Below are 26959 nucleotides of genomic sequence, written 5' to 3'. Positions count from 1 at the left end.
TCCTAGGCCCCATTCGCTATTGTACCTGCCACTTCATTGTCTTTTATTTCATTATTTTCGCCGCATTCCGGCTCTCCCTTCGCCGGGAACGGGTGAGAATTTTCCCCCTTTATTTACGTACTGTAATAACAGACGTCTTAACGAAATCTAATAAACGTCATAAATGGACCACCATGATCTCATTAGTTTACAAGCTACTACTTGCTTCTCCTAGCGTCCGGTGCTACGCTTTTGTCAAGATATTAAATCCTTCCCCCTTTCTTCTGCTCCTTTTGTATACATCAAAGGAAATATTTTCTGTATGATGGTCTTTGTGATTATTTTGAAGCTGTTGGCGTTGAGGATCATGATTAATAATTGAAAGTTTTAGAGATCTTTAGTTTAGGCGTTGATAAGAAAATTTTTGAAAACGGGGGGCCAGGTTGGGCACGACCCATCTCGCAATTCTAACATTCTAAGCTTCTAAAGTTTCGATATTAAAAAATTTGAAGATTGTAAAATGCAAGGTTCCAAAATTTTTGGAATTTTTGGAATTTTTGGAATTTGGATTGCCATTTCGATCCACAAGGGTTAAATTTAACACCCTTCTGCTTCTTTTAACTACCTGTACTGCCAGAGAAAATTCATTTCTCTCCTAAATGAAAATCTTAATCGTTCGATCGAAAGTTTCGCAACAAGATAACACAGAAGGAAGCCGAGTGTTCGCGATCCTCCTTGGCAAAACAGCGTCATCCGGGGTGCATTTGAGAATGTGCGCCGTGATTTTGCCTCGATAATATAATTATAGACCTCTGTCTCTCTCCCTCCGGGTTACCGCTTCCACCAGTTCTCTCCGTCAATTCGTGTATGTGTGCGTCTCTGTTGGACCGTCCTTTTCATCCACCCCATTCCCCACGAATCTCCAGTGCCGCAAGGGGGATGAGAACGCCGACACCTCCACCCTCCGGTCTATGTACGCTCCTGAACCGAGAGAGTAGCTACGCTCGCTCTGATCCCTCGCAATTACTTCCCATTATCTGGGTATTAGGATTCACCCCAACTGGAAGCACGACGTGTTCCACAGACTCCGCCTCTATCCTGCTTCACTGAAAATGTTCTGTCTGTCACTGCTCCGCAATATCCCTTTCTTTTCTACTTCCACTTGCTTCGAATGTTTTGGCAACAGGTAGCAAAGGAGTTCTCCTTCGGGCATCGATTTCATTATTGATCCATAATCAGGATCAATCAAAGTGTCTTCTGTTCAGATTGAACTTGATACAAATTGAAAATTCAATATTTAATTTATCTTTTTAATATGTTGAATTTTTATACGATTTGAAAATTTAATTATACAAAATAAAGATTGACGTATGAGTCATGGTTCGGTGATTAAACGGGTGATCCTTGGCGCTGGACATTAAGTCCGGATTAATTGCTCTTTAGCTGGCTTTGGTCGGTGAAGTGAGTTAAGCTTCGAAAATGTCCCAAACGTGTAATAAATGTCACGTCGCCAATTAGTGGAGCGATAATGTTGCAGGAAAAGCAGGATCATGGTTCTTGACCCGAAACGCCATAAATGTCAATCGTCACCCTTCTTCGTTAACCATAGAGAAAAATCAACTTGCACTAGAGATATTTTATATTTTTTTCAAATTTGAAATTAATTAATTTTACGAATATTAATGACTGGAATAATGTAGATGAGGAAAGGGAAAATGTATGCGTACACTTGATTCTTACATCGTGACATTTTAATCTCAATTCGAACCACAAGCTAACTTTCTACTTCGCTATAAAAAGTGACACGAAACAGACTAGCTTTATTACGGCATTTCGCTATAAAAAGTATCACGAGTGATCATTAAGACAGTCATTTACACGTTTACAATTTTCTACATTATCCTTGCTCGCGAATCACTTAACAAATTTTACATCGTTCATATTTTACAATACCGCTCGTCGATATTTGTTTCCATCACAATCTTCTTTGATTCACTGACCACCTCGATAATTGAACAATAAGAAGGAGGGAAACATGTTTTCTTCCTTACGACTCTATTTTTTGGTTTTATACACTTATGACACAGTTGATGGTTCACTCGCGATCAAATCAGCCTTCCCTAGGGAAAATGGTGATTTAAAGGAAGCAGGGATTTTCAGACTCTTCATTCTGACGATATATAAAATATAATACAGCTTTTAATTATTAAATATTATAGAATTTAATATATAACTGAGAAATACGAATTACAAAGTTGATATTAATTCAAACTTTCCCGCGCGAATGTTAGTATGCAAGTGGCGGTCCGCCGCAGGTCTATATATATAGGGCCCCTTTCGCTAGGCTGTCATTCTTCCCGCGGATGCCTACCGGGAAGGTAGGAACACGGGGCACCACCAGGTTTCCTAGGAAAGCCTGATTTGATCGCAGGTGCACATTGTAGTTAATAAAAAGTTAAATATACCAAGAATTTGAATAATTGAAGAAGAATTTGTCTTTACAAAATGTGTCTGACTTTTGTAAATCCACCACAGTTTTTTTTTCTTTTTTTAATTTGCACAAAGAATAGCTATACATTTAATAAAGTTAATTATTCTTTAAACTATAATTGCACGTTAAATAAATAAGGAGAATCTTTGATAAGATCCAAATTATTTTTCACTGTTCACTAAATTATTGAACTTCTTTTTCCAAGTCTGTCGTTTCTTGTACGCTTAGGTACATTTAAAATATTATTTTACTTCCGAAGGAATAGTATCCTTGGAGTAATTGGTTTCAGCGATGCTGACGTTGAATAGTTTGTCCTGGTTGATGTGACAGGGTAACCGAATGGGGGTGCGTGATTTGATGAAAACTCGTCGGTGAACCATTGTGTCTAGACATGTGAATATTATTATTTCGTGTCGGCGACGGTGTCTCGTCGCCTAGAACGTCGATTTCATCGTCGTCCGAGTCGATCGGTGCGTCGCTGCTCGCTCTAGATTCTCGGCCCCCGTTCAACGAGAAATCCACTGGTCTTTCTGTGAACAAATTTATTCGTTTTGTGTACTTTTACAATTCCAGTGTTTCCGTTTAGCTACGCTCTTACGCTAACGGGTAGTAAAATTAAGCACCGATGCAATAATAGTGAACGGTAGAAACGCGATAGCGAAACGAGAGAAATTCAACCGCAGCAAGATAGGACATCCGCTGGGAATTGTATCAGGAATTTCAGGCATCTGCTAGTTAGTCCTATTAATAAACGGAATCATGTATAAGTTTCTATTTTTTGTTTCTTTTCAAAAACCAATCAACCGAATTAAATTGGGTCAGATACGTGGTGATACACAGTTAAGAAGCTGGCCAGACCTCGGTGGCGTGCAATCGCGAATGTAGGTCTGGCCGAGCACTTAGCCGATAATTGACTAATTTTCTCGAAGACCGAATCGAGAAGACAAGAGGTAAGAACGGGGGATGGTATGACCGAGAGGGTGGGAAGCACGAGAAGGGGAAAGACGAAGCAAGGGGTGCTGTAAGTCTCCTGGGTTCCTTAGATGGTATCCGTTCGAGTCTCCAGACGACTAGGCGGTCTCATCTTCTACGTGCTTTCCACCCCTTACATCCCCCTTCTTCTTCTTCGCTGCCAAGGAGATGTCTACTAACTTCGTTAGCCCTTCCTACCCGAAGCCATCTTGGCTACCGAGACGAGCAACTTGTCGAAGGTTATGAGTAGATGCGGTGTAAGACGAGGGGGTGAGTTGGGATCGTGCCCCCTTCGGCTACGCAGCCTGATCATTTTCACGAACAATGATATAGAAAAATAATCGAATTGAATTTCGTTTCATATTTTAACCGGCGAATTATTTTTTTCATAAATAATTGAATCTAAAAATATCGGGGTTGTTTTTACCCTCCATTGATGACACAGGTGAAATTTTGATTTTTCGGTTATCAAGTCTTTTTAATAATTTAATAAGAAATCTTTAATTTAATAGCAATATCGAATTATGAATACGATGATGATTAATTTAATTTATTAATCAAACGCGGTTTCATTGAGAGTCGAATTTGTTTACAAACGAGATATCATTAAAAAGTAATATTTTCGTTAACGAATATCAAGTTCTCTGATAGCTCTCGATCAGTTCTCGCGAACAAGTTGATTTAATTACACGATCGTAGCATTTACGTTATAACCACGTTGATCGTACACAGATCATTGTACAGTGTACGTGCACAAAGTGACACTGTTATCGGCAATTATTGTTCAATCTACGGTGTATTTGCATGCCGCCGTTACTCCTTTCCCGTTATTATTGATATTCTAATTCGATGATGTCGCAGCCTCTGTAACGACCTCTATTAACTAACACGAGCAATTGTGATTACTCGATAAAAGGCACTTTTAATATTTTTTCTCAAACAGAGTCCTGATTTCTTTTTTTTTTAATTATATATTAAATTATATTATTTTTCTTCCGAATTACTTTTAATATTAAAATTCCCTGTATTTCCGCTTCTTCTGCATCGCCATTTTTCTTCCCGAAGAAGCTTGATTTGATCGTGAATGTACTGCTTCTATGCGCGGTAACAGGATTAAAGGAGATACGAATTGCGGGGAATTGTAGGACAAAAAGCGATCATTATCTCGGGGTCAACGTTAGTTAATCATTATAGTTGCTGCTAGCTCGGTTATAGTCTGGTTAGTTAACCGAAGTTGCGTAATTTATTGCCAGCCGAATTTTGGTTGCATTATATGGTCCATTAGCATGATAACAGGGAAGTATTTGACGTACACGGAAATTCCGACGCGGTAGCCGCGCTCCAATGCAAATTGATAATCGCAATTACGAAGTTTATACTAATAACGATTTAATTGCGATACACAAGCCACCATCTACTTTCCGCGAGATTATTATACTTGCTCGATCAATTAAGTTAAATCGAAAACAGTTGTCGATCGTTTTAACCCTTTCAGGGATGAAACGCACCCTTAGCTCCAAATGGAGTGTCATTTATTTTTTAAATAGAATAAATTTTAGTATTTTTTTTTTTTTTTTCTTAATTGAAGATTCATAATTTCTCTGTGTAACTTTAATTTTCAATTCAAATCAAACTTCTTGTTTGACTTGAATTATAGCGTCGAACTAGTAAGCATTGAAACATTTTATTAAACGGATCACTTTTTGCAGATAATTGAACGTTTCAATTATCGCAAAAATGCAATCCTAGTTTTTACATGAAAATCACCGATATGATTTATTAGCAGTTGATCATGTAGGACACATCGTGTTATTAATCCGAGTTAATTGATGCGAAGCAACGGGAATGAACGCGCGTGTGTGTGTGTGTGTACACTGTTTATCGAAAAGTCGATACCCGTGTTTAGTGGTAATTACACATTGTGACGCGGATACGAAATTGCATAGATTCTGCAATTTGCAATTAAACGCTTGCATTTACCGACGCGATGCGTGAAAATTTTAAGCGCCAGGCTGATTTTCCATTTTATCGATTATAACATCATTTAGAATTATCATCTTGTATTTCATTATTTTTTAAATTCGATTCTTTTCTTTTTAATTATTCCTTATTCGATATTGTTTGATTACAATAGACTTTTAACCCTTGAACAAAAATTGGAGCACTCTTCGTGGTCCGTCGTCCAAGGGTTAATACAATGCAATTAATTTTTTTTATACAAATTATTAAAAATAAAAAATTATAGACTGGTGTTATTTTTGCTTACCCGCCGGCGATGAGACGGAAACAGATTGACCGGTGCATTGCTGATTAGAATTCTGATTCCCGTTGCTCCCTCCGCTTGTGCTCAATTTTCTTAATTGTTTCTTGTGCTTCATTCGTCGGTTTTGAAACCACGTTTTCACTTGGGTTTCCGAGAGGTGAAGTGCCGCCGCAAGCTCGACCCTTTCCGGGGTGCTGAGGTACCTCTGCACCTCGAATCTAGCTTCCAAACCCGCTAATTGTTGATCACTGAACACCTAAATACAACCCGAAGGATAGATTCGTTTGGTAATTCGTGAATGGTTATCGATAAGCACATTAAAAGAAAAAAAATCTCGAACCACCTATCAAAATATATTAAACATTACTCACTGTTCTTGCCTTCCGTCGACGGCAGTGTTTCAAGGCCGCCAGTTCACTAACCCCCGGAACCACTCCGACCCCCATAGCAGTGTTACTAAAAAGTGGTCCCAAAAAGAAAGCAGCTGTAGGTGGTGCCGAATGGTAGCCAGGTAATAAACTAGCGAATTGCTGGTATTGTTGATGTTGCACACCATGATTGGACGTTAGATGTTGATGATAAGGTTGATGATGAGGGGAGTGCGGTTGTGCTGTGCTGCGGCTCAGAATGTCCTCGATCAAGAACGACGTTCTACTAGCCGAGGTCCCATTTTGACCCGGTTGAGCCTGTTGTTGCTGACAAGTCGACTGCATCTTTCAAACAGACTTTCCTTCGATTCTCAAGTCAATCTGGTTACATTCTTATCACAGAACAGCACATATCACTGGAATCTTCATCACGTACTCTTCACTAACCACATAATCATCATGATCATCATCATAATCATCTCGTTTATAGTCAAACGATCGTGATCGATCAGATTCCAAGCTTTCTGTAACCACTGATAGACACTCTCACTATCTGTTCACGAATCAACCCCGAAGACAAAGGTGAAGTTAAGGGATTGATCGTTCACTGTTACCAAGTACTCCAAACGAAGGATTCTTCCAGATGAAAACCGTACACGTATCCTAAGCGAAACCCGTTCACCGACACTTCACTTAGAAATGAAAAATTCTCATGGGTATCTCGGAACAAGTCGACGGTACACCCTGAAGAGTATCCGTTGGTAGGAGGAAGGTTCGTCAGAATTCACGAGGAAACGTCACCATTGAAAATGTCTGACTGGAGGTCGTTTTGGCGCGTTCAACGAGTCCCGTAAAATTCTAATTGAATTGAGACCAGGCCGGAGAAACCGACGGGAAAGTCGACGATGAAAAGTGGCCGGAGTATAGCGTCGTTCGGTGTACGTTTAGGGAGTATCGGTGCGCGATTCAAGGCGATTCAACCCCCCGCGCGATCATCTCCACCCTCCAGCCGTTCTAACTGGTCAAGAAGAGTAAACCTCGGACCGGATATTCGAGGCTCGACTACGGTCGGTATTGGTCGGCGTCCCGACGCTACTCGTCGCCACGGTTGGCCCCGTGGATCACCGGGGGCGGGACCTCCGTCACCGTTACCATGGACACGATGCCGAGGGTGCATCAGAATCACCCCACGGATCACCCCTCGAATCAGAGGTGAAAGAGAAAGGGAGAAGGGTGGTGTGAGGCGGCGAGGAGTCCTATATCCGTGGTTCACCCCATGTTGTTGCATGTTCTGACACAGGATCACGGCTGTTCACGCGTGTAGCTTTTCAGCTACCTTCTCTTACCGCTTAAATTCTATTTATTCTCTTTTTCTTCCGCCTACCGGTAGCAGAGATTCGTCCAACGATTTCGGCGCGAAGGTGCTTGCTTGTCTAGACTGTCTAGAGTGGAAATGAACTTCGTATAAATATTTTCTTTAAATTCCTTGACATTTTTTCATTTTTCATCGATACATGAATTTACAATGCACTCTGTAATATGAAAGTTTACGCCCATTGGCTTTGCGGGAATGGTATTTAATTTTATTACACAGCGGTTGAAGTGTTGAAAATAAGAATACCGGGTTGACCTAGCTTTTTCACTAAATTCATTTACTTTTATTCTATTCGATTCTGTACAATCCACTGATTAATTATTTTCAATCAAATACGCTGCTTTGTATTTTCATCGAGTGCAAATGAATTTCCAATGAAGAATGGAACTTTTCGTTTGTTGTTTTATCAGCTTCCTCTTTTTTCCCTATTCTTTCATATTTTTTTTTTTTTTTATCTCGTCGGTATTGATCCTTCGTTCTCGTCGAGGTATACGAAAGCTCTTCGCAAGTCAATACATCTGTATGGAGTCTTGAAAGGGTGGAGAATGCGGATCAGGAGGAGCACCGGATTAGATTACTTATCGGACGATGTATACAGCATGTTCGAAATCGTCGTGTTGGTGTACACTACTGTACACCCACGTACACTTGGGATAGGTGTTTCTCATAGGTCAGCTTTCGATCCACGAAATTATTAAGGATCGTAAATAGTTTTAGGAGGTATAGAAAATTGTTATCTCTAAGATGATTAGAGTGAGGTGGCTGATTAGCAAAACGGAGATTGATCTTCTCACTGTTCTAAGATTCCAAGGTTCTAAAATTCCAAATTTTTTAATTCTAAGATCCTAAGTTTGATTCTTATTAGCAATTATATTAGCAAAATAAATTAGCTAAACGGAGATTGATCTTCTCACTGGTCTAAGATTTCAAATTTTCAAATTCTAAGATTCAAAGTTTGATTCCCATCAATCAAAATCAGCAACGCGCCCACCGGTTATAAAATATTTCACCTATCGCATTGCGAGCTGTTTAGTAAAACGTTGGCAATCATCCGCGAAGCTCGGAGCCGTATTTCATCCCCCCGAATTAGATGGCCTCTGGTGACGGGCAGAAGGGAGGATGAGGCGCGTGCCGGCATTTAGACGGGGTTGCTTCCGCGATTATTGAGTAAATTAACGTCCTGGTAATTGTGTTACCGACGCGTGTCCGTTCGTGCGTCCCGTCGCTCCCTCGTCGGTCCACGAACCTCCGTAACCCTCGATGCCGAAGAGGTAAAGCCAAAAACCCGTCCGCAAGCTTAACGCTGTCGAAACTATCCCTTCCGGCTGACGACAGCCAACCTAAACAAACCATCTCAAGAGACTTGTTAGGCTAAAAAAGGAACAAGATTCCCGTCATCATTTCGATGATAATCGTCGGTAACTATAAGCTATTCGTTTCATCCCTTGATGAGGAACATGGATAGATTAGGCGTTTGGTAATTCCTTGCTGGAAAGTCCTCGAGATCATCTGACGCTCAGAGCCCCAAATACGGGGAATTATTAAGCGCTTGGTGTATTCAGATAATTTTATTTTAGAATTTAGTGCTACGAGGTCAGCAGTGACCGACGTTGTAAGGGAATAACTTGACGATAAAGGAGTCAAAGGAAATTCTAGGTAACAAATTTCCAAAATGAAAGTTTCTCTGAAACAGGAGCTGGAATTTTTCAGTTGGCAATAATAATAACAACGCGAGTTCCATTTTTCCAATATTTTTCCCTGCATTCCGTTTAAACAAAAAGTGGTAGTAAACACTGGAACTACCATGCCTCGCTGAATAGATTAATAACAATAATAAAACGAACAAAAATTGCCAATATTTGGAGCAGGGAAAGAAATCTTGCAATAGAAACAATGTGTTTATTGACCTTTTATTTACAAAATTACGGTGACTGATTAAATAAAATACAAACGCGGATTTATCGTCGAGGATACATCGTATAAACATAACATTGTTGAAATAACTGTTCAGTTCTAAACAAACTCTGATACCGTCTCTCTTATCATTACTGAACATTATTGCGAAATCTTACGAAACACTTTGTTTGCAATCGTGTCTATCGGATTAAAGAAACGTTTTCGCTTCTAAGAATCTACTTCTCCTCTCTTCCTCTTTTTTTTTTTATCGACTAGATTTTTCTGTTAAAATTCATGGGAGAGACACGTCAGAAGTCGTCGTCGTTGGCGGTTCTTTTGTAGAAGGCACGAGAGAAGTCCGCCGGTCCTTGCGGTCCGAAGAAAAAGAAGCCGCGACGCCACAAAATGAATATCGTCAGGCAAACGGGGATGGCGAGCATCACACCGATCAACACACCGACCAGAACCATCGCGTCTTTCTCAGGCTGCGCTCCGTTCAGGTCCAGGCAACGGATGTTTCGGTTCGACAGCGACGTCAGTTTCTTCCCTCGGTGTTCCGGTGGCTCGGTACAGGTGAGCGAGTTAACGTCATCTCCCATTAGCTTTTTGCCGTATTGCGGCAATAGCATCCGGATCTAAAATCAAACGGGACAAGAAATATTAATTTTTTAACCTTTTTACACATTTAACCCTTTCATTTGAAAGAGTTTCTAGAATCGAGGCTCTGAACTGTAATTTTTTTTTTTTTCCTTTCAATGAACAATTATTTTAAAATTCCATCCACCTATTAGTCGCGAACAATCGTAGGGAGGAATCGGCAAATTGGCGTTATTGGTAGATAAAATCAATACCGGTTCGATACGAACGGCCGATTCAGGTATAGGGAACCGTGTATACCGTGATTGCCAGAACTTACCAGATATTGATTATTGCAATCGCAGCTCCATTTGTTGTTCATCAGATCCAATTCTTCGAGCCAGTCCCACCTAGCTACGAAGTGCTCAGGCAAATATCGCAGAGCGTTATCCGATAAATCTAGTTTCTTCAGCGGCGGCCACATCGGTCCCTCAGACTCCGTCTGCAATCATTTCCGAAGCATAATATCACCTTTTACGATCCCTCACTTCTTATTCACTGCTGCCTGGTTTATGCTTTCGCCCGTTCAATAAACGTCGCCTCCATTGTGAACATTCCAATGGCATCGAATTCAAATGAAAATATTTAAAAAATGAAAAGATGTACGCTCGCGATCGAATCAGGTATTCCTGGGGAAAAAAGGTGATGCCGCGCGAGAATGGCACTATATTCGGGTCTGACCTTATCGGTTGCATATAAATATTTACGCGAGAAAATTTCAATTCATATTCATTTTAATATCTAATTAATATACCTGAGCTGCGAGAGCATACCCGTCGACCGCTTCCAATTTCGGGCAATTTTGAATTCGGAGGTGCTCGAGCGCCCTCAGTCCCGAAAAGGCACCCGCTCCGATCACCGTCAAATGAGGCATACAGCAAAGACTCAGCTCGGTCAAATTGGGCATACGCGGAAACGACTGGGTACCACTTATAATTTGCATCGGATTTTCGTCCATATAAAGTGACTTCAGCGTCTTAGCCTCTTCGAGCGCACTCGGGGGAGCAGTAAATTGATTCCCGCTCAAATTCAACTTCTTAAGGACTCTGAATAACAAATAAATCTGCTGTTTTATTCTCTATATTTTCTTCTGCGGAAATTCGAGATAACGATATCTGACGCTTCTTATCAGTGTATTGCGATCGATCGTTAATCAGCTCTATATCTCTAGTTTAACATTGATGGAAAGTAATCGAGTCATTAATCATTACTATAGCAAAAGGAGTACAGTGGTACCTCGGTATACGACCTTAATTCCTGATCTTTAGGACGTATACCAAATCAACCTTTCCCATAAGAATTAATATAAAAATAAAAAAAGACTTTTATTGATATCTATTATACCTACCATTAATTTTTCCTCTTTTATTCAAGAGTATTAACCACTGTGGAAGTTAATAATTTAACAAATTTACTTATTGTCACTTTACGACAGATTGTAAATTAATACATTAAAAAAAAATATATTTTCCTCCGAGATAATTATTTAAAGATGACGCAAAATTCATACAAAAAATTGATGTCGTATACCGAGCAAAATTTGTCACGTCCAAATAGGACGTATACCGAGGTACTATTATATTTAATACCGGCTGTCAGAGGAACTGAAACTTAAATTTTTTTACCTGGAGATTAGTAATACGACGACCTCTAATTTTTGGGAATTTCATTAATTATAAGTAAAAAAGGATTAATGGCATTGCTTGAAGATTAAAGCCTCACCTGAAAGAGGAGTAGAAATGTGTATCCGAAAGTGACTTCAAACCGCAATAGCTTAAATCCAACTCTTCTAATTCCACGATAGAATCAATCGCGATAGAGGTGGTAAAATCAATTTTGGAAAATAGGTTCCCTGAAAGATTCAGTACTTTAAGGGCTGACATGTGCTCGAAGAGATCTTGATGTAATGAATGGAGCTCGTTATTCGCTAGGTTTAGAACTCTTAGCTTCGCCAGTGGCTCGTAAGCGTCGGGTGAAAATCTACCCTGAAATTTTCATACATATAATAATTAGAGTACTCGATAACGAAGTAATTACAACGTAAACTTCTTTGGAAATCCTAGTTTCGAGATAACGATTGTGACTAATATAAGATTATACTGATTACCCGGTACAAATGACGAAACAATAAATCTGATTTTTCATTTTCAATTAATTGTAATCTTACCTCAAACGCAGGGGGTTGCAAGTTCTCACTTGTTAGATAATTATCACTTAAATCTAATTCGGTAAGATTGATCAATTGTTTGAAGGCTGAATGACTGATATTCATAATTTTATTATTTCTTAGAATTAGCTTTTTGATATGCAATTTTGGAAATGGTTTTATAAAAGTTAACTGGTTTCCTTGGAACGATACCAAGTTAAAAGTTGCGTTTGGCCATTGGGAACCGTAGAATAAATCGGTCAGATTTCTGTCTTCGCAATCTATCGTGTCGTCTATAAAAATATTTATTCGTTTTATTAGCACTCGATTTATGTTTTTGTGATTATTATTAGCGATATGAGTTACCTGTACAGTTGCAAATAGTACACAAACTTGGAAGTTTCGGCCCAGGTACCGTTTCATTTGTCTTTGTCGCTACATGATTCACAGTTTCATTTTTCACAATCATGACATTAGAGTTTTGGACGTTGTTCTGGCACTGAGCTGTCGAAACAACGAAAATGAGAACAAGCAACAATCGTTGATCCATGATTTGTCGTGAGATCAACGGCACTAAGGTTTCACAAGTAACAACTGAAATAGGTTTTCTGTATCAAGTTACGAGCATTTTTGATAAGAAAACGATGATAAGATACCGTTGATCACTGTTACTCATCGCCCTGAGCAGCAGGTAAATGCTTTTAATTCGTTAATTTCCTGTTCGGTAAGTCTAGCGTTATCTACGTAATACAGATAGAATTTTGTTTGTTAAAAATAATAGAATTTATTTTCTATTTCAATTATCATGCAAATATAATTAATTTATAATATTAAAAACATAAATATTGAACGGCAAAGTATATTTGAGAATAATAGATATTTATAATAGTAAAAGAAAAAATGTAATAATTTTTTCGCGTCGAGTTTGAAATTCGCGCGTAAATTTGAACGACGTTCGAATGCGCGTAAAATGGCGCCAGTAGCGCCACCTCCGTGCGGCGAGTAACATCACAGAGAGGAGAAACCTTGGCGAAAAGTATTGAATCGATGACGTCACAAAAGACGTGTCAGTGGAAGGAGTAGACCAGGACCGTGGAGTAGCATGTTGAAAAATGTCCGATTACTTTAATTTATCATACTTAGGTAGACAGTGGTAAACAGAACGGTTTGTGTTGACGCGCGAGTGAATCGGACACCGGTGTCGGTACGTGATTATCGTCGGGTTTCCGTTTATCACGTGGCCGAAAAAGACATCCAGTTTCCGAGTAATCAGACACGCCGACCAAAATATCTCGAGGAAAAATAAAACTGCTGAACGGGGTTGTTTTGTTCCTGTCGGATTTGTCGAAACTGGCCTCGCCATACGGTGAGTAAATAAGAAACGAATTTTCGGTAGAACAGTGTCACGAAGACAGCTGTTTCGAGGTATCGTTTGTTCAACCTAATTCCCGCTGGGCCATGCACCTGTGAATTTGTGAGGTTAGGTTCGTTTATTCGTTCCTGGTGCGCCGATATACACGAAAAACTTGTTTTGTGCGCAATGCCCCCAGTGAACGCCCATTTCTCGCGGTCTGCCTTGACAGAATTGCGGATTGATACGATCGATATTTTCAAGGGCCTTACTAATCCTGCTAAAAACAACTTTTTTTTCTCAAATGACATCATCCTCATTCTATGACTAATTTTTCCTGTTATTCTTTCTTCATTGATGTTTCTTATTTATTATACTATACATTGAATATGATTTTGTTTCTTTTTTAAATTATTTGATTATTTCCATATAATAACATGTTTGCGTTGTTTAATCATTCGCGTTTCGACAAACTTATTTTGCGAGGCAATCTCGCGTGGAGTAAGAGCGTACCCTTATCTTGTACACGCGATTGATTAATTTTTCTTTTTATTATACACGGTATCCTAAAAATAACAATACCATTTCTATTATATAAATATAAAAAAATTGTACAGCATTGTATCTTCAGTTAATTTAATTACTACGCAAATGTATTTATAATCATATAAGAACTGGCGGGAATTTTAAATTGCAAATTACCATGACCTTAATTCTTACCAGTTACATTCAAATGAAATCAGATTACAGAAATGAATGCGAAACTAGAGTTTGATTAGTGACACTACGAATTAGCCATTTAACCCTGCATTAGTAAATACGATCGGCCGGATAGGTTTAGCTGTTTGTGTTTCTATTTAGAACAATTTCCGTTAAGCGAATTACATGAAACGGCAAACGTTGCTTCCTAACACAACTGCATCTCTGGAGCAACGAACAAATCGGTGTTTACATCATATCAGTAGAACCGGTTGAAATCGTTCAAAGAATTTGTTGTGGAAAAAAAGACGGGCGACAAAGATGCCGCAATGAAGTATCACCGTAACATCCCAACCGCGCGTTCCATACATATACATTGATGAATTTTCTGCTTAATTTAATCTGATCCCAAGTTAGCTTTGAAAACCGCTGCCATTGAAATTCTTATACGGAACATTTTCTTATATCAAAATGACCGTATGTCTACGGGATCAGGGCTTTCCTCTTAGAAAACTATTAGATATACGAATTCAGGGTTAATTACATGGTAGACGGAGGGAAAGAAGCGAGGAAAAGCAAGTCGAATTTCCCGCACGAAATTTTCTCGAGCACCCTATAGGTAGAGCGTTGCGCAGCAGTCAGGCATCGGCGCCGTCGGCAGCGGTCGCCTCTTGTAGTTTTTGCTACGCCCTCTTCGGATGAAAATGATTCTTCCCCGGCGTGCGGTAGTAGGGATTGTCGACCATTGGTTATCGAACGTTTGACTGACAGTTCGACGGCTATCTGGTGGTTAGGCTCGCGATGAAAGGGAGAAAGAAAAACATCGTCTACTACCGTCTTATCACCTACCGAGCACGATTCCTCGCTGTTCTTTAAATCTTCGACGAGACTTCTTTCCTTCACCGGGATTGTTGCACGTCACGACGCCGGGCTTAATACGCCGATGACTGACAGGTAGTAAACAAGTCTGCTCGCCCGTGGGATACCATCTTTGTCATAATTAACTCTTTCGGTGTCAGACCGGTATGCGGCTCGCGTTCAACCTTTTTCTTTCTCTGTGAAACGCTTAATTAAACCTTCCATACATAATTTTTTAATTTTTTGTACATTTCTGCATTTTTTAATTTTTATATAACAATGATAGTGTTGGAAATTTGGTATGGTTATTATTTAGTTTTAAAATAACATTATTTATTTATTATTATTATTTGTGGAAATAAAAATTTTTTTTCTATTTTTGAAATTCAATTAATTATACAATAAAGGGTTAAATCTTGGCGGGGTTGTATTTATTTTTTTATAAAATTTGATCGGTATTGAAAACGGAAAAGTAGAAAGAAACTGAGACGTGAAAAGTGAGCGAGCGTAAAATAAACGGGTACGGTAGCAAATATTTGAACAACGCTATGTATTTACTGAAATTTAAGTACTTTCTTACGCTCGAAAATGATCACCGGCTACCTAACCAGCTACCTACTGGTCTGCCACTTAAAGGGTTCAACATTTGTTTCTCTTATTCACGCTCATAAAGTTATTTCACTGCTTCACTGTCATTACTTTGCTCTACAGGTGTAAGAATTTTAAACCTCTTATGCTAAATGATTTTCACGTTTCATATTATTTTCACAAACAATCTTGAAATTTATAATTTCATTAAATAATTGTAAATATTACAGTTCGAAGAAAGAAAAATTTTCAAATAGGTTAAAAAGAGTTTTTTTTTTCAATTAGCATATTGATTTAGCTGTTTATCGGGGCTAAATTAGTACTAACTATTCTTTGTTTGTAATTATACGTTTTTAAAAGCTTCAATGTCACGGTCATTATTACCTCGTTACAAAAAAAATCGACACTCATTAACGCTGTGATGCGGTAGATCGTGTGGTGCAAGGTGCATAGTTTACGTTTATCCGTTTCATTTCACTTAATTCGTTTAATGACCATCTCATTTTCAGTTGTAAGCGACACGTGGACGTTTGAAGTTCTTATTCAATTTTCCTTTTAATACTCATTCATTATATGTGCATTAAATTAACGTTTACTAATTAAAACTGTAATTTTCTATAATTTTAACGAACATTAAACCTGGTTTTATAATAATAATTAATCTTTTCGTTTTACAAAGTAAATGAAATTTTATCTCTAAAATCACAACAGATAACAATTTCAATTTTTTTTTTAAATTTAAATGCAAATTTTTCTGAAACAATTACCAAAGGGGAAAAAACTCATATTTAAAAAATGGTACTTGAAAATTTTTTTCTATCGATCTACAATACTTTGAACAAACTGGTCGACGTAAAAAGGCATTGTGTAAAGTATAATGTTGAAGTGGTTGATTTTGCATCGAGGGCAATCCTCGTTCATTGAGAAAGGAGATAAAAAGAAGGAAGTTAAATAGCCTTCGGTGTTAATTACGCTTATGGGAATTGTTAAACGATCGGTAAAAAATAATAGCCGTATCTTCGATGCTTGACTATTGATCAGCGATAATATTTGCACTTGGATAAGCACAAGGTTGTTAATATTGGATAATGAACAATACGCGTAAAACACTTAGTTAAGTAGAAAATCAGCAACAATACTTTCCAAGAAGAAGAAAAAAAAAGAATTATTTAACGCGATACCGCGTGATCGTTGCTTCATTAATACAGAAATGGGTATCATAATTAATTCGAATTTAAAAAATTAAAATAATTAGCATTTCTTTGTGGCAATTCAGAAAATCATCGAAATACTTGTTTTAACAGCAGAAGGGTTAATATAGAACGGGAGAAAATAAATGAAAAATTGAATGCAGTCACGCTGGGCCATTCACCGTCAGCGATAATATTTTTAAATGAAAGCGGCAAAAGAGGGACGACCAGCACAATAAATATCGGGTTTAACGGAAAGACGGCGAGCATGGTGGAAGCACCACTTGCAAGTAATGGTACCCTCTGTTCACCTTTTCCTTGAAGCTTCTATGGATGTTCAGACGCCACCTTCTTTTCCACGTCACCTCACCACTTTTCTATCCGCTATTCTCCTTTTATATCAATATCTTCTATTCAATCACCGGAGAGAAAAGTTTTGATAAACTTTTCCCTCTGTACTTTACCGATATCGTTGCGTTATCTCTAAGGGTAGGTGTCCGCTTGAGAGCGAAACTTGCGCGAGGAACTGTCGATAGGATTTCGTTGCAAATTGATACTGTGCTGAGAGAGTCTAAAAACGCAATCGACAGCTTCCCGCGCTAGTTTTTCTCTCGAGTAAAAAAGTTAAAATGATGCCGAAATGAAAATCTGAACCGTAAGTTTTACTATTAAATTTGGAATAAACGAAATACATTTCTAATCGAGCGAAAGTTTGTTTTTTATTTTTTTATTTTCTCCCACCGCACGAAGAACTGCGGTTTTCTCGGTGGGCTCCTTGTCACCAAAAAGTGTCGCAGTACTTTATTTATTCATAGCCAACGGGGACGTGTATGGGGATTGGGGAAAATTCAAAAGGTGGCTACGGAATGGGAAGGCAGAAACTGGTGCCAGCTAGGATGCCGATGGTGTTGAGACCGTCTAACGATGACATTTAAATGCAGTGCCGCGCATCGTTTGGTTCTTCGTGCCGCCGACCATTCCCTTTTCCTTCTCTCCTTTTCCTCGCTCTTTCATTTTCCATCTCGCTTCTGTCCGAAATAAAACATATAATACCGTCAAATGAATATTTTCATCGTGTACCGATCGTGAAACTGGATAAAATATTATCCACCTAATGAAACATTAATTTCTTGCCTTATAATATAGAATTAATTTAATTAATGTTATATTCTTTTTATTTTATTACAGTGTAAAAATACCTTGAACAGAAGTGGTGGAAGTATAGATTGAAGAATATTTAAATACCAGAGGCCCCGGAGGACCTGGGCAACGATGGAAGCTGTCAGACAGGAATGATAGGTATCTAGAGCAGATTATTATTATTGGAATTATTTTTTTTCTTTTCGAATTTCGAAATACATATTTGATATTTTTTACAGAATGCAAGAGGGTAGCACCGCCGTGGCGCTAGCGATGGTGACTCCTGGTTACGATCAGGACCCTGCAAGTGGGGTTGCCGATTACACGACCCATCAGGATCAAGCCCAATTCGAAGCAGACAAGAGGGCTGTATATAAACACCCTCTGTTCCCTTTACTCGCATTACTGTTCGAAAGATGCGAACAAGCTACCCAGAGCTCGGACAACTCGACGTCCGAGAGCTTCAACATGGACATACAGGCCTTCGTCCAACACCAAGAAAGAGACCGAAAGCCCTTTCTGATCAATGACCCCGAAATTGACGGTTTGGTGAGTTCCACAATTTGAATAATTCAGGATTATTCGTTCAAGCCTGAAATAATTAATTTGATAATAGTAAAATCTGAATATTTTAAAATTGACCAACCATCGGTATCGCAAAGAAAATGAAAAATATTTCAAAAAATTGTTTTGCGTTCGTATTTGTAAAACAAAAAATAATGATAGACAGGCACATATGTACATACATACGCGCGGCACGATATGAAAAGAAAATCGACCGATATTGTTTTGTGTCCCATGCCAACGTAGATGATCAAGGCGATACAGGTGCTGCGGATTCACCTACTCGAGCTGGAAAAGGTTCAGGAGCTGTGCAAGGACTTTTGCAACAGGTACATCACGTGCCTGAAGGGCAAGATGCAGAGCGAAAATCTGCTGCGAAGCGATTACAGCCACCATGGACACGACATGGGTCCATCGAGTGGCAGCAACGGCAGCAGTCCCTTGCAGGTTAGATATTTATTCAAACGTACAGGGCACCCTCGCCTGTTCCCCCTTACCTACGTAGATATCCTTTTTTTAGTGATGCGCAAGAATCGCCAGACTCTTCTTCTTAACCTGTGCTCTAATCAAACGATTAATCAATCCATCCATTGCGTCGAATTAAACGCTTAAAGTCTCGCATAATTCCCTTATTATTGCCTCAGAACTAACCGCATGTTCTATCAAATATTCTTCTATTAAGACACTAACGAATCAAGAAGTAAATAATTCATTATATGAAGTAAATAATTTAAAAAAAAAAAAAAAAAAAAATATAGGAGCGATACTTGCGCTGCGCTCAAAATATTATAGAACCCCACCCCTGCTCTCTGACGGCTAGTTGCGACATATATTTCCCAGGTGCTGTCTTCTACAGGCAATGATGTTGAGCCGGGAGCTAACGGATTCAGAGTGAGCAGAGGCGACACCCTGTCGGAGAACGGTGCTGCGAGTCAATTGGCCGCGCAAGAGGAAACCGGTAACGACAGGCCGTCATCGGCGCGATCATCTTCCACAGCTCAACGTTCGAACAGATCGTCCAGCCAGGACCATGACGATCCTTTGTCACCCTCCACGATACACGGGAGCACGCCCCTATCGCAAATCGGGGCTCATTCTTGTGCACCCGTCAACGATATGTATCTTGGTCAAGGTGAAGCTCTTTCCACATCGTTTACATTAACAAATGATTCTTAGAACTCTCAGAGTTTGGTATAAGTTACATTGGTAGAATAAATAGTAGAGTGGTCTGAGGATCAATTTATATCTACCAATGTAACCTGGGCATTAAGCTCGTTTTTATACTCAACGTCAGCGTAATTACCCCTTTTACATATTCAATCTTCGAAAAGAAATCGAATAACGTACCCCTTGTCACGTACAAACCGCAAGTTATATAAGTTATATAATGACGTTCACGTTGAGTATAAATGAACTTTTGCTAATATAGAATACAATTAAGTAGTCATGAATAGAAAGAAGTTTATTGGTTATATTTCTCTGTTGATTGTATGAAATTTAACAAAATAATTTTGACAGTATTGGTATACTATTATGCGAGAATCAAGCTGAATGTAGGCATTGTCAACTTGCGTTTATAGATGATATGGACTGTGTGAATATTGGCGACAGAATATATTTAGAAGAGGCTGGCTATTGGGGCCTTCTTGCGTTACAAGAACGTGAAAATGAATACGTCACTGTCGGAGATGCGAACGACGAAAAGTATTTTGGTTAGACGAAGTTGATTCCTTTCTTTAACCAACGATTATTCTCTATAAATTAATTAGTTTTAAAGATCGCACAGATGTTTAGATGTTGTAACAAGTGTAATTTCATTTATGTACAGATATCACTGTTGCCGGCTCTCCTTCACCTGCGCCAAGCGAAGACGACGACGAAGGATGTGGCACTGGCACTGCTACTTCAAATCACAGTAGTGGCCACGGAGGTAGTCATAGTAGCATTAAGAAAGGAAGACAAAAACGAGGCGTCTTACCTAAACAAGCTACGAGCATTATGCGAACTTGGCTCTTTGAACACTTAGTTGTAAGCATCCACTCTTCAATGTTATCGTAGACACCTTTATCTCCCTCTTATGCATACCGTTGAGAGATGGAACGTACATCGGGGAAGTCGTAGTCGGTACGTCACGCCTCGCGCACGTACCATTCTAGATTATCGTACGCTAATTCGCGTCGCCTGACAAAGAAGAAAAATGAGACTTCGCGGCAAAGCGAGATGGCACGAAGTCAGCGTTGCGGCGAACTTTGAACGCGAGGATCAAACGTGGGGACAGGGCGGAGCGTGGGAAGGTGCTCCCTTTGCCCCTCTGCCGGCCCGCTAATCTACTTTCCATCTCTCAACAGTACACACCTTGCTTCCTTGTATCAATGAAATTATATTCCACGACATAGATGGCCATACAGCAATAGAGGTATCCATCCAAGCGAAGCAGGAAGTACCATTACCCAACGAATCTAAATTCTGGTACACCAGAAAAATAGTAGCACAACAAATTTGTAACATTATTCTCTGATATTTTGTAGCATCCTTACCCAACGGAGGATGAGAAACGTCAGATCGCAAGTCAGACGAACTTAACGTTGCTGCAAGTGAACAATTGGTTCATCAATGCTCGTCGACGGATCCTTCAGCCGATGCTGGACGGTGCCGGGGCTGATCCAGTGCAACGGTCATCCGGTGGAAAACGTCACAAAGTATCGAAGCACGTGGTGCAACAACAACAAGTGCAGCAGCAACAAACGGGCGGCTGGCAATCCGAAGAATCTGGCAGTGATTCTGGCTCCAGCGACGGTGAAGGAGGTGCCGATAGATTGAAAGACGGTAACGATAGCGACGAAGATGATCTTCACTGACCTCTGTCGATCACCGAATATGTCAACCTCTTAACGGTACCTTCAAATCCAGTTGCTCATTACAGTATTAAGGTATTCGAGAATAGATTTCGCTTTAACTGTCAGATACGTAATTATTCTCGCGAGAAATCAAGGGTATTATTATTGGCCGAGGTTATCACGCTCTCTTATCGGATCAGACGATTAAGATCTCTGGTCGACCATCGGCGGAGCATAACGACGGTTCTTGAACGACCGTTAATCGTTCGGCTTTTAATCCTGGTCCATGAACGTTGCAATCAATTTGGACTAAACGAGGGAACCGGTCCGAACGAAAAGCTGTGCTTCGAAACGGATTCCTTGTTCTTAATAAGAGCAACTTATAACCGTAACGGAAAAGTTCCACACTTGCCACGTGAAAACAGATACAGATCAGATGGAATATGGATCGTTAATTTGGAATTGTTATCAGTTGCGTTTATTTAAGAAATCGTGTTAAGTTCAGGTAATTTCTTTTAGAATGATTCTTTGTTTCTTGCAGTTGAATTGTTTCCTCGACTGTTGTTCAATTCATCATATAATAGTTTAGAGTGACAAACGAAGGTGCTATTAATTAATAGCATGATGTTTCAAGAAATATCTAATTTTGTTTCTTCAGTTTATCCGAGCGTAGTTCTAATGCTGGTAACTAATTTTTAGAAGCAAATTATTTTTGCGACAATGGAAGACTTGAATATTCATGTACCAAGATCATAACGATAACGTGTACATTTTTTCTACGATATATATATAAATTATGGAGGAAGATTTTACTCGTTTAAACAATGCGAATTAGAAAGTTTATAGCTAAGGCAGCGATAAGTCACCGTTACTGTTTATATATTTTTATATCAAAAATTTCATTTCGACATACGTTTCTCTGTCGCTTTAAAGCAACATTAATGTTTCAATAATTCCAAAACCATGTGAACAAAATAAAAAAAAAATAAAAAACGCGCTTTGTATGGTTTGAATGTTTTCAATGCGTGTCGTTTTAGTTCAAACATTTGTTCTGTCAAATATATAGCCTTTTATCCAGAAACTATATCCAGTTTATATTTACTTAAAAAAAGTTTAAAGATATCTGTTACTCTCTTTATTTTTTTTTTTAATTCCACACCTAAACGGTTACAGTAAACTGAAGTAGTTTCAAAGGAAAAAAAAAAAACTAAATAGTGTTCAATTATAAATGAAAATCAATGTTCGACCAATTGTTATTGGTTTACGATTATCCTCGCATACCTAGCGATTCCTGAACAATTCTAACAAAGACAGAAATTATTTCTGTAACGAGAATACTTAATTAATATTTCTATAGCGCTAATTGAAATCGTCCATACGAGACTATTGTATAGTGTTAGGAAATCTTGTAACGACACTAAAGAAAAAGGTCCATTTTTAGCCCTTTCCTAATTAATGATAAAAAGGAAACTACGACGATAATTGTACTACGTTTAACAATAGACTGGATGATCTATCTTATGATCGGTCAATAAATACGAATAATAACAAAATTTCAATTACAAAATTTTCAATCATTATATCCAAGATGAATATACAGTTATACAATGAAAGGATGATTGATCGGTCGATAGATAAGAGTAATCTCAGTCTTCTTCTATTCTTCGTGCCATTGAAGAGCGTGGTAACTTCCGCGTTTTAGTCTTTGTTCAGCTCTGCAGTGTCGTGACATAGCAAAGTGCTATCCCTCCAAGATAATAACAACAACAACAACAACAACAATAATAATAATATTAATAATACTATTACATTTAATAATAACAACAATGATAATATAATACTACTTTAAATATATGATGATTATATTTTTAAACTCTAAGTGTCGTCTTTAAAGAAGAAAAAAATGAAACTCGTGTACCGCAGTTGAACGAGGATGTGGTACTGCTGTACATATACAATACACAGAACTGTTAGAAATAAAGAGAAGAATGTTAGTGATTATTTGAAAGAAAAAAAAAGAAAAGAAACAGAGATTAATGATACCTTTCTTGTAACTGAAAAGAAAAAGAAAAAATGCAACAAAAGTCGTGTTTAAGGCTCGGCGATGAAAGCACCATGCCATCTTAGGATTATAAGTGTTCGTACGTTCGCTGTCTACATATGATTATTGCGTTTTACCGATGTAGATTTCAAGTGCTGAGGAATACTTAACGCGTTAACTAGTTCTCCGTTCGACGATGCATTGTAATTCTCACCGATGATCGTGTACACGAAATTTCTTATTCTTCCTATGCACTTGTCATCGATTGTCTGATTATTTCCAAGCGTTGTTCCGTCCATCGCGTTTGTCAAAACCGTTGAAATTGTATTAAGAACATCAACTGCCTTCGAAACGCAATTCTAAACGAAACGAGCATTTCTGTAAGCGTCATTCAAACGTAGAGAAACGTATTAGCTCACAAGTGTCTCTTATTTCTAACAGTGACTTCCATAGGGATTCGTTTATTTGATTATCATTTAGAAATTTGTAAAATATGCGAACGAATATCACAATTATGTCGATGACTTTGTAGTATACAAAACTCTTGCAAAGATGTTTATAATTTACAATCGCATCGCTACTGAAATAGATCAACGCTAGTCTGTCGACGAAAGAGCATCGAGCGATGAAATTAATTAACAAATGTGCAATTATAGAAATGAAAAAGAAACGCTATTGTCAATGTTTAAAGTACATAGTCGACTGTCGATTCGCTGAGAGAAACGCATCCTATTCTCTTCCGTTATTAAAGAAAAGAAAATGTACATAGCCGACTACAGGCACCAGGGTGCTTCCATTAGTAGCTGACGAACTTTTTTTGTTGATCATTCGTGGCGAACCGATTTCTAATCCGATAACTGTTCGTTCTTAATGCGCGAAATCTGTACACGAATGATACGAATCAGTCGGGAGACGTAGTAAAACAATATTATCAGTTGAAGACAGCTTTTATTACAGTATAGCTCCATATACGGTGTAGTGATTTAAGTAAGAACATCGAGCGATTGTGGACAATGGAAGAAATCGATGGTCATTAAATCTTAATTAGATTGTAAAAGTAATAAAAGAAATACCACGATCGCTCGTATTAATTAGATCGCTGTTTTAACAAGTACCAGCAATAAATGCGCATTTTCCATTTCAGATAGAATTAATAAGCATCATCTGCTCGTATCGCGAATCACCTGGTACGGGACTATACTGTACACTCTTGATTAAGTATAATTATAAAGTAACGATAGATTAAGGAGGTAGGTTGTAAGGCTGAACCACGTATACGTATGTGCTGCGGCACCAGACGACTGTGATAACTCGGTGGGCGGTGCCCAGCCTCCTACTTCATACTTGTATACTACTGAAGATTATGAAATACTTAAAAATTCACACATCTGTACACAGTGACATAAACAGAACAAGACATAACACGTTTAGAAACATTTACTAAAATCGTTGAATATGTTGGAGCTTGCATTATAAAAGAACTTGGTCCACAGATTTACATGGAACACTCTTGCTGCATTGTATAAACGTTTATTTGATCAATGGTTTATATATGTAATTAATTGATCATGTTAGAAGTACATATATATTTACTAATTGAATAGCCAATTTCATTATAAGATGTGTACATTGAATTTAATGAATCAGAAAGAAATTCTGTTCTGTTGATAATGAGAATGTTAATTTAAAAGAGGTATTATTTATATTTTAACGAGTAATATCAAGAGTAGATTGCTGCAGTATATGAATATTTTCATTCTTCCAGGTGCACACGAATTCATGTATAAGGATGGACCTGCAAATAAACCTCTAATGTTACTATGTCTTAGCGGTTGATGTGCAAGCTCTCTCTAAAGTATTTAAGAAGATAGGAATGGGCCAAAAAAGAAGATTGTAATAACAAATGATTTTCGTGCAAGATTTTAGTTAATGTCTTAATTTGCTTTAATTTGTTGAACTGTGTTTTGTTTAAATATGATTATATATTTCATAACTTAAGAGAGTATTCAATGACAAGTTATAAGAACCTACAGATACTTAATGTATCCTTAAAATGTACTTTATGCAGGGTTTAAGAAAGTTTATTATTTTGTCAGTGTCTTAAGAAGAAAAAAATTATATAACATTGTTATATTATGGTTTAATTTTACGTATGTAAAGCGGATTGTTTAAATTTTAAGTTTCCTCCATTTTTAACTTTATCATCTTATAGGTTTAGATCGTATGTTTTTATATTCCGTTAAATTTTGTTGCTTCGAACTATTAGAAATGTTTATAAAAGTCATATAGATATTTTAAATAAATGATTTCAAATTTATTCTTTATTAAACTACAAATGTCTGCAACGTGCGTTAATAAAGTATAGACACGTACCATTATGAAAAGAAGGACTTTGAAAAGGTCCATTCCTAACTTAATTGAGATTTTAAGTCGTAAATTAGACGTATTACATAAATACTTACATACATACATACTAAAAAGGAAACATAAGTAAACAATTTGAATACTTCTTTCTCGTGTACATCAAGGTCCTGTTAAATAAGTTGTTTATTGATAATAAACGCCATCACGCTTGCAATTTGTGTCCCTTTTTATTTCTATAAATTACTTTTAAATCCTAAGATACACACTGCGAATAATTACACGATTAATTTCAAGATAGATCTAAAACATTCATTAAAAAATAAAATATACGTTTGAGCATTAATAAAGGAAGTAATAATTTCATCCTTCAAAGCGTATAAATATTTACACTTATTATAAATAAGCATATATCATGTATAAATAAGAATTATAATTCTTATGTTCGGACACACATATGTGTCAATCGTTCGCGAAGGGTGCAAATAATACATTCCCCCCTCAAAAATAATTTTTTTTTAATACCGCCATATAGCGGGAAAGTTGTTTATATTACGAATTTAATTTGCGCTAAATTAAATTTCACGGCCAAATAAAAGTTTGATCAGCGCCATCTAGCGGTTGGTGTTTTGGACTGCTCTTTAGTAATAGGATAACAGGAAAGCGAGGAAGTATGCGAAGTAAAGGAGGTATCCCCACTCCTATGACGTCACAGCTCCTGATACCAGGCTAGCATAATGCGAAGAAGTGGCACGGAACTGGCCGAAAGCAAAATGGCGTCGTGTATACCAAGCAATTTTTAAAAATTAATTACTCGCTTTTTACGCATCGTTTGTGCACTTTCATGATCGCTTACTGAAACAAATAATTTTAAAAACCTTCAGGTACCGAATTTATAGAAATTTTGTTCGTAGTTAATTAATTATTAACAAATATAGAGATTACGACAGAAATATGAGAAAAGTACCTACAAAATCATCGTTGAAGGTTTCTGAGGTGCCTTGCTTTAATAAATGACAATAAAAGTGCATAAATTATTCGTAGAAAATGAGTAATTAATTATTCTTCATTGTCGGTCTCGGGACGCCATTATCTCGGCTGTGACGTCACGTGGGCGGGAACTACCTCTTCTCCGGATACTTTCTCGCTTTCCTGCTATCCTATTACTAAAGAGCAGTCCGAAACACCAACCGCTAGATGGCGC

At 38.0% G+C, this 26959-nt stretch overlaps 3 protein-coding genes across 7 annotated transcripts; 1 reads left to right on the top strand and 2 right to left on the bottom strand.

Annotated features, from left to right (window-relative positions):
* Positions 1 to 1813: 1813 nt before the first annotated feature.
* On the bottom strand, positions 1814 to 7019 carry bsh (brain-specific homeobox). The gene is made up of 3 exons (XM_034330562.2): positions 6077 to 7019; positions 5709 to 5961; positions 1814 to 3000 (listed from the first exon to the last, which is right to left on the bottom strand). Exons 1-3 carry the CDS (start codon positions 6416 to 6418, stop codon positions 2756 to 2758), a joined length of 840 nt encoding a protein of 279 aa, XP_034186453.1. The 5' UTR covers positions 6419 to 7019; the 3' UTR covers positions 1814 to 2755.
* A 2504-nt stretch (positions 7020 to 9523) lies between these two features.
* Positions 9524 to 12745, bottom strand: LOC117607182 (leucine-rich repeat transmembrane protein FLRT2). The gene is made up of 6 exons (XM_034330539.2): positions 12493 to 12745; positions 12148 to 12419; positions 11703 to 11965; positions 10735 to 11026; positions 10261 to 10422; positions 9524 to 9979 (listed from the first exon to the last, which is right to left on the bottom strand). Exons 1-6 carry the CDS (start codon positions 12674 to 12676, stop codon positions 9653 to 9655), a joined length of 1500 nt encoding a protein of 499 aa, XP_034186430.2. The 5' UTR covers positions 12677 to 12745; the 3' UTR covers positions 9524 to 9652.
* LOC117607183 (homeobox protein PKNOX2) lies at positions 9776 to 26048 on the top strand. 5 transcript variants are annotated; one of them, XM_034330544.2, is made up of 9 exons: positions 13170 to 13492; positions 18001 to 18111; positions 18192 to 18501; positions 18763 to 18963; positions 19357 to 19648; positions 20097 to 20228; positions 20345 to 20544; positions 21045 to 21410; positions 25160 to 26048. In XM_034330544.2, exons 3-8 carry the CDS (start codon positions 18193 to 18195, stop codon positions 21372 to 21374), a joined length of 1464 nt encoding a protein of 487 aa, XP_034186435.1. In that variant the 5' UTR covers positions 13170 to 13492; positions 18001 to 18111; position 18192; the 3' UTR covers positions 21375 to 21410; positions 25160 to 26048. The 5 variants fall into 5 exon arrangements, with proteins under 5 accessions (XP_034186434.1, XP_034186435.1, XP_034186431.1 ...); XM_034330543.2 differs by lacking the exons at positions 13170 to 13492; positions 25160 to 26048 and adding an exon at positions 9776 to 9917 and having other exon boundaries at positions 21045 to 23398; XM_034330540.2 differs by lacking the exon at positions 25160 to 26048 and having other exon boundaries at positions 13171 to 13492; positions 21045 to 23398.
* Positions 26049 to 26959: the final 911 nt, after the last annotated feature.

This window comes from Osmia lignaria, chromosome 14 (genome assembly GCF_051020975.1).
Source record: "Osmia lignaria lignaria isolate PbOS001 chromosome 14, iyOsmLign1, whole genome shotgun sequence".
NCBI lineage: Eukaryota > Metazoa > Arthropoda > Insecta > Hymenoptera > Megachilidae > Osmia > Osmia lignaria.
Note: the sequence above shows the minus strand (reverse complement) of the source record. Positions and strands in the feature narration are given on the sequence as shown.

Coding starts and splice junctions, on each gene's coding strand:
- LOC117607182 (XM_034330539.2), bottom strand. CDS start 12,676: ATGGATCAACGATTGTTGCTTGTTCTCATTTTCGTTGTTTCGACAGCT. Junction 11,027..11,702: donor CATTTCTACTCCTCTTTCAG/GTGAGGCTTTAA, acceptor TTTGTTATTCAG/AGTCCTTAAGAAGTTGAATT. Junction 9,980..10,260: donor ATTGCAATAATCAATATCTG/GTAAGTTCTGGC, acceptor GTTTGATTTTAG/ATCCGGATGCTATTGCCGCA.
- LOC117607183 (XM_034330544.2), top strand. CDS start 18,193: ATGCAAGAGGGTAGCACCGCCGTGGCGCTAGCGATGGTGACTCCTGGT. Junction 18,502..18,762: donor ACCCCGAAATTGACGGTTTG/GTGAGTTCCACA, acceptor ATGCCAACGTAG/ATGATCAAGGCGATACAGGT. Junction 20,229..20,344: donor GAACGACGAAAAGTATTTTG/GTTAGACGAAGT, acceptor ATTTATGTACAG/ATATCACTGTTGCCGGCTCT.
- bsh (XM_034330562.2), bottom strand. CDS start 6,418: ATGCAGTCGACTTGTCAGCAACAACAGGCTCAACCGGGTCAAAATGGG. Junction 5,962..6,076: donor GTCGACGGAAGGCAAGAACA/GTGAGTAATGTT, acceptor GGTTGTATTTAG/GTGTTCAGTGATCAACAATT. Junction 3,001..5,708: donor TTCCGTCTCATCGCCGGCGG/GTAAGCAAAAAT, acceptor ATTTGTTCACAG/AAAGACCAGTGGATTTCTCG.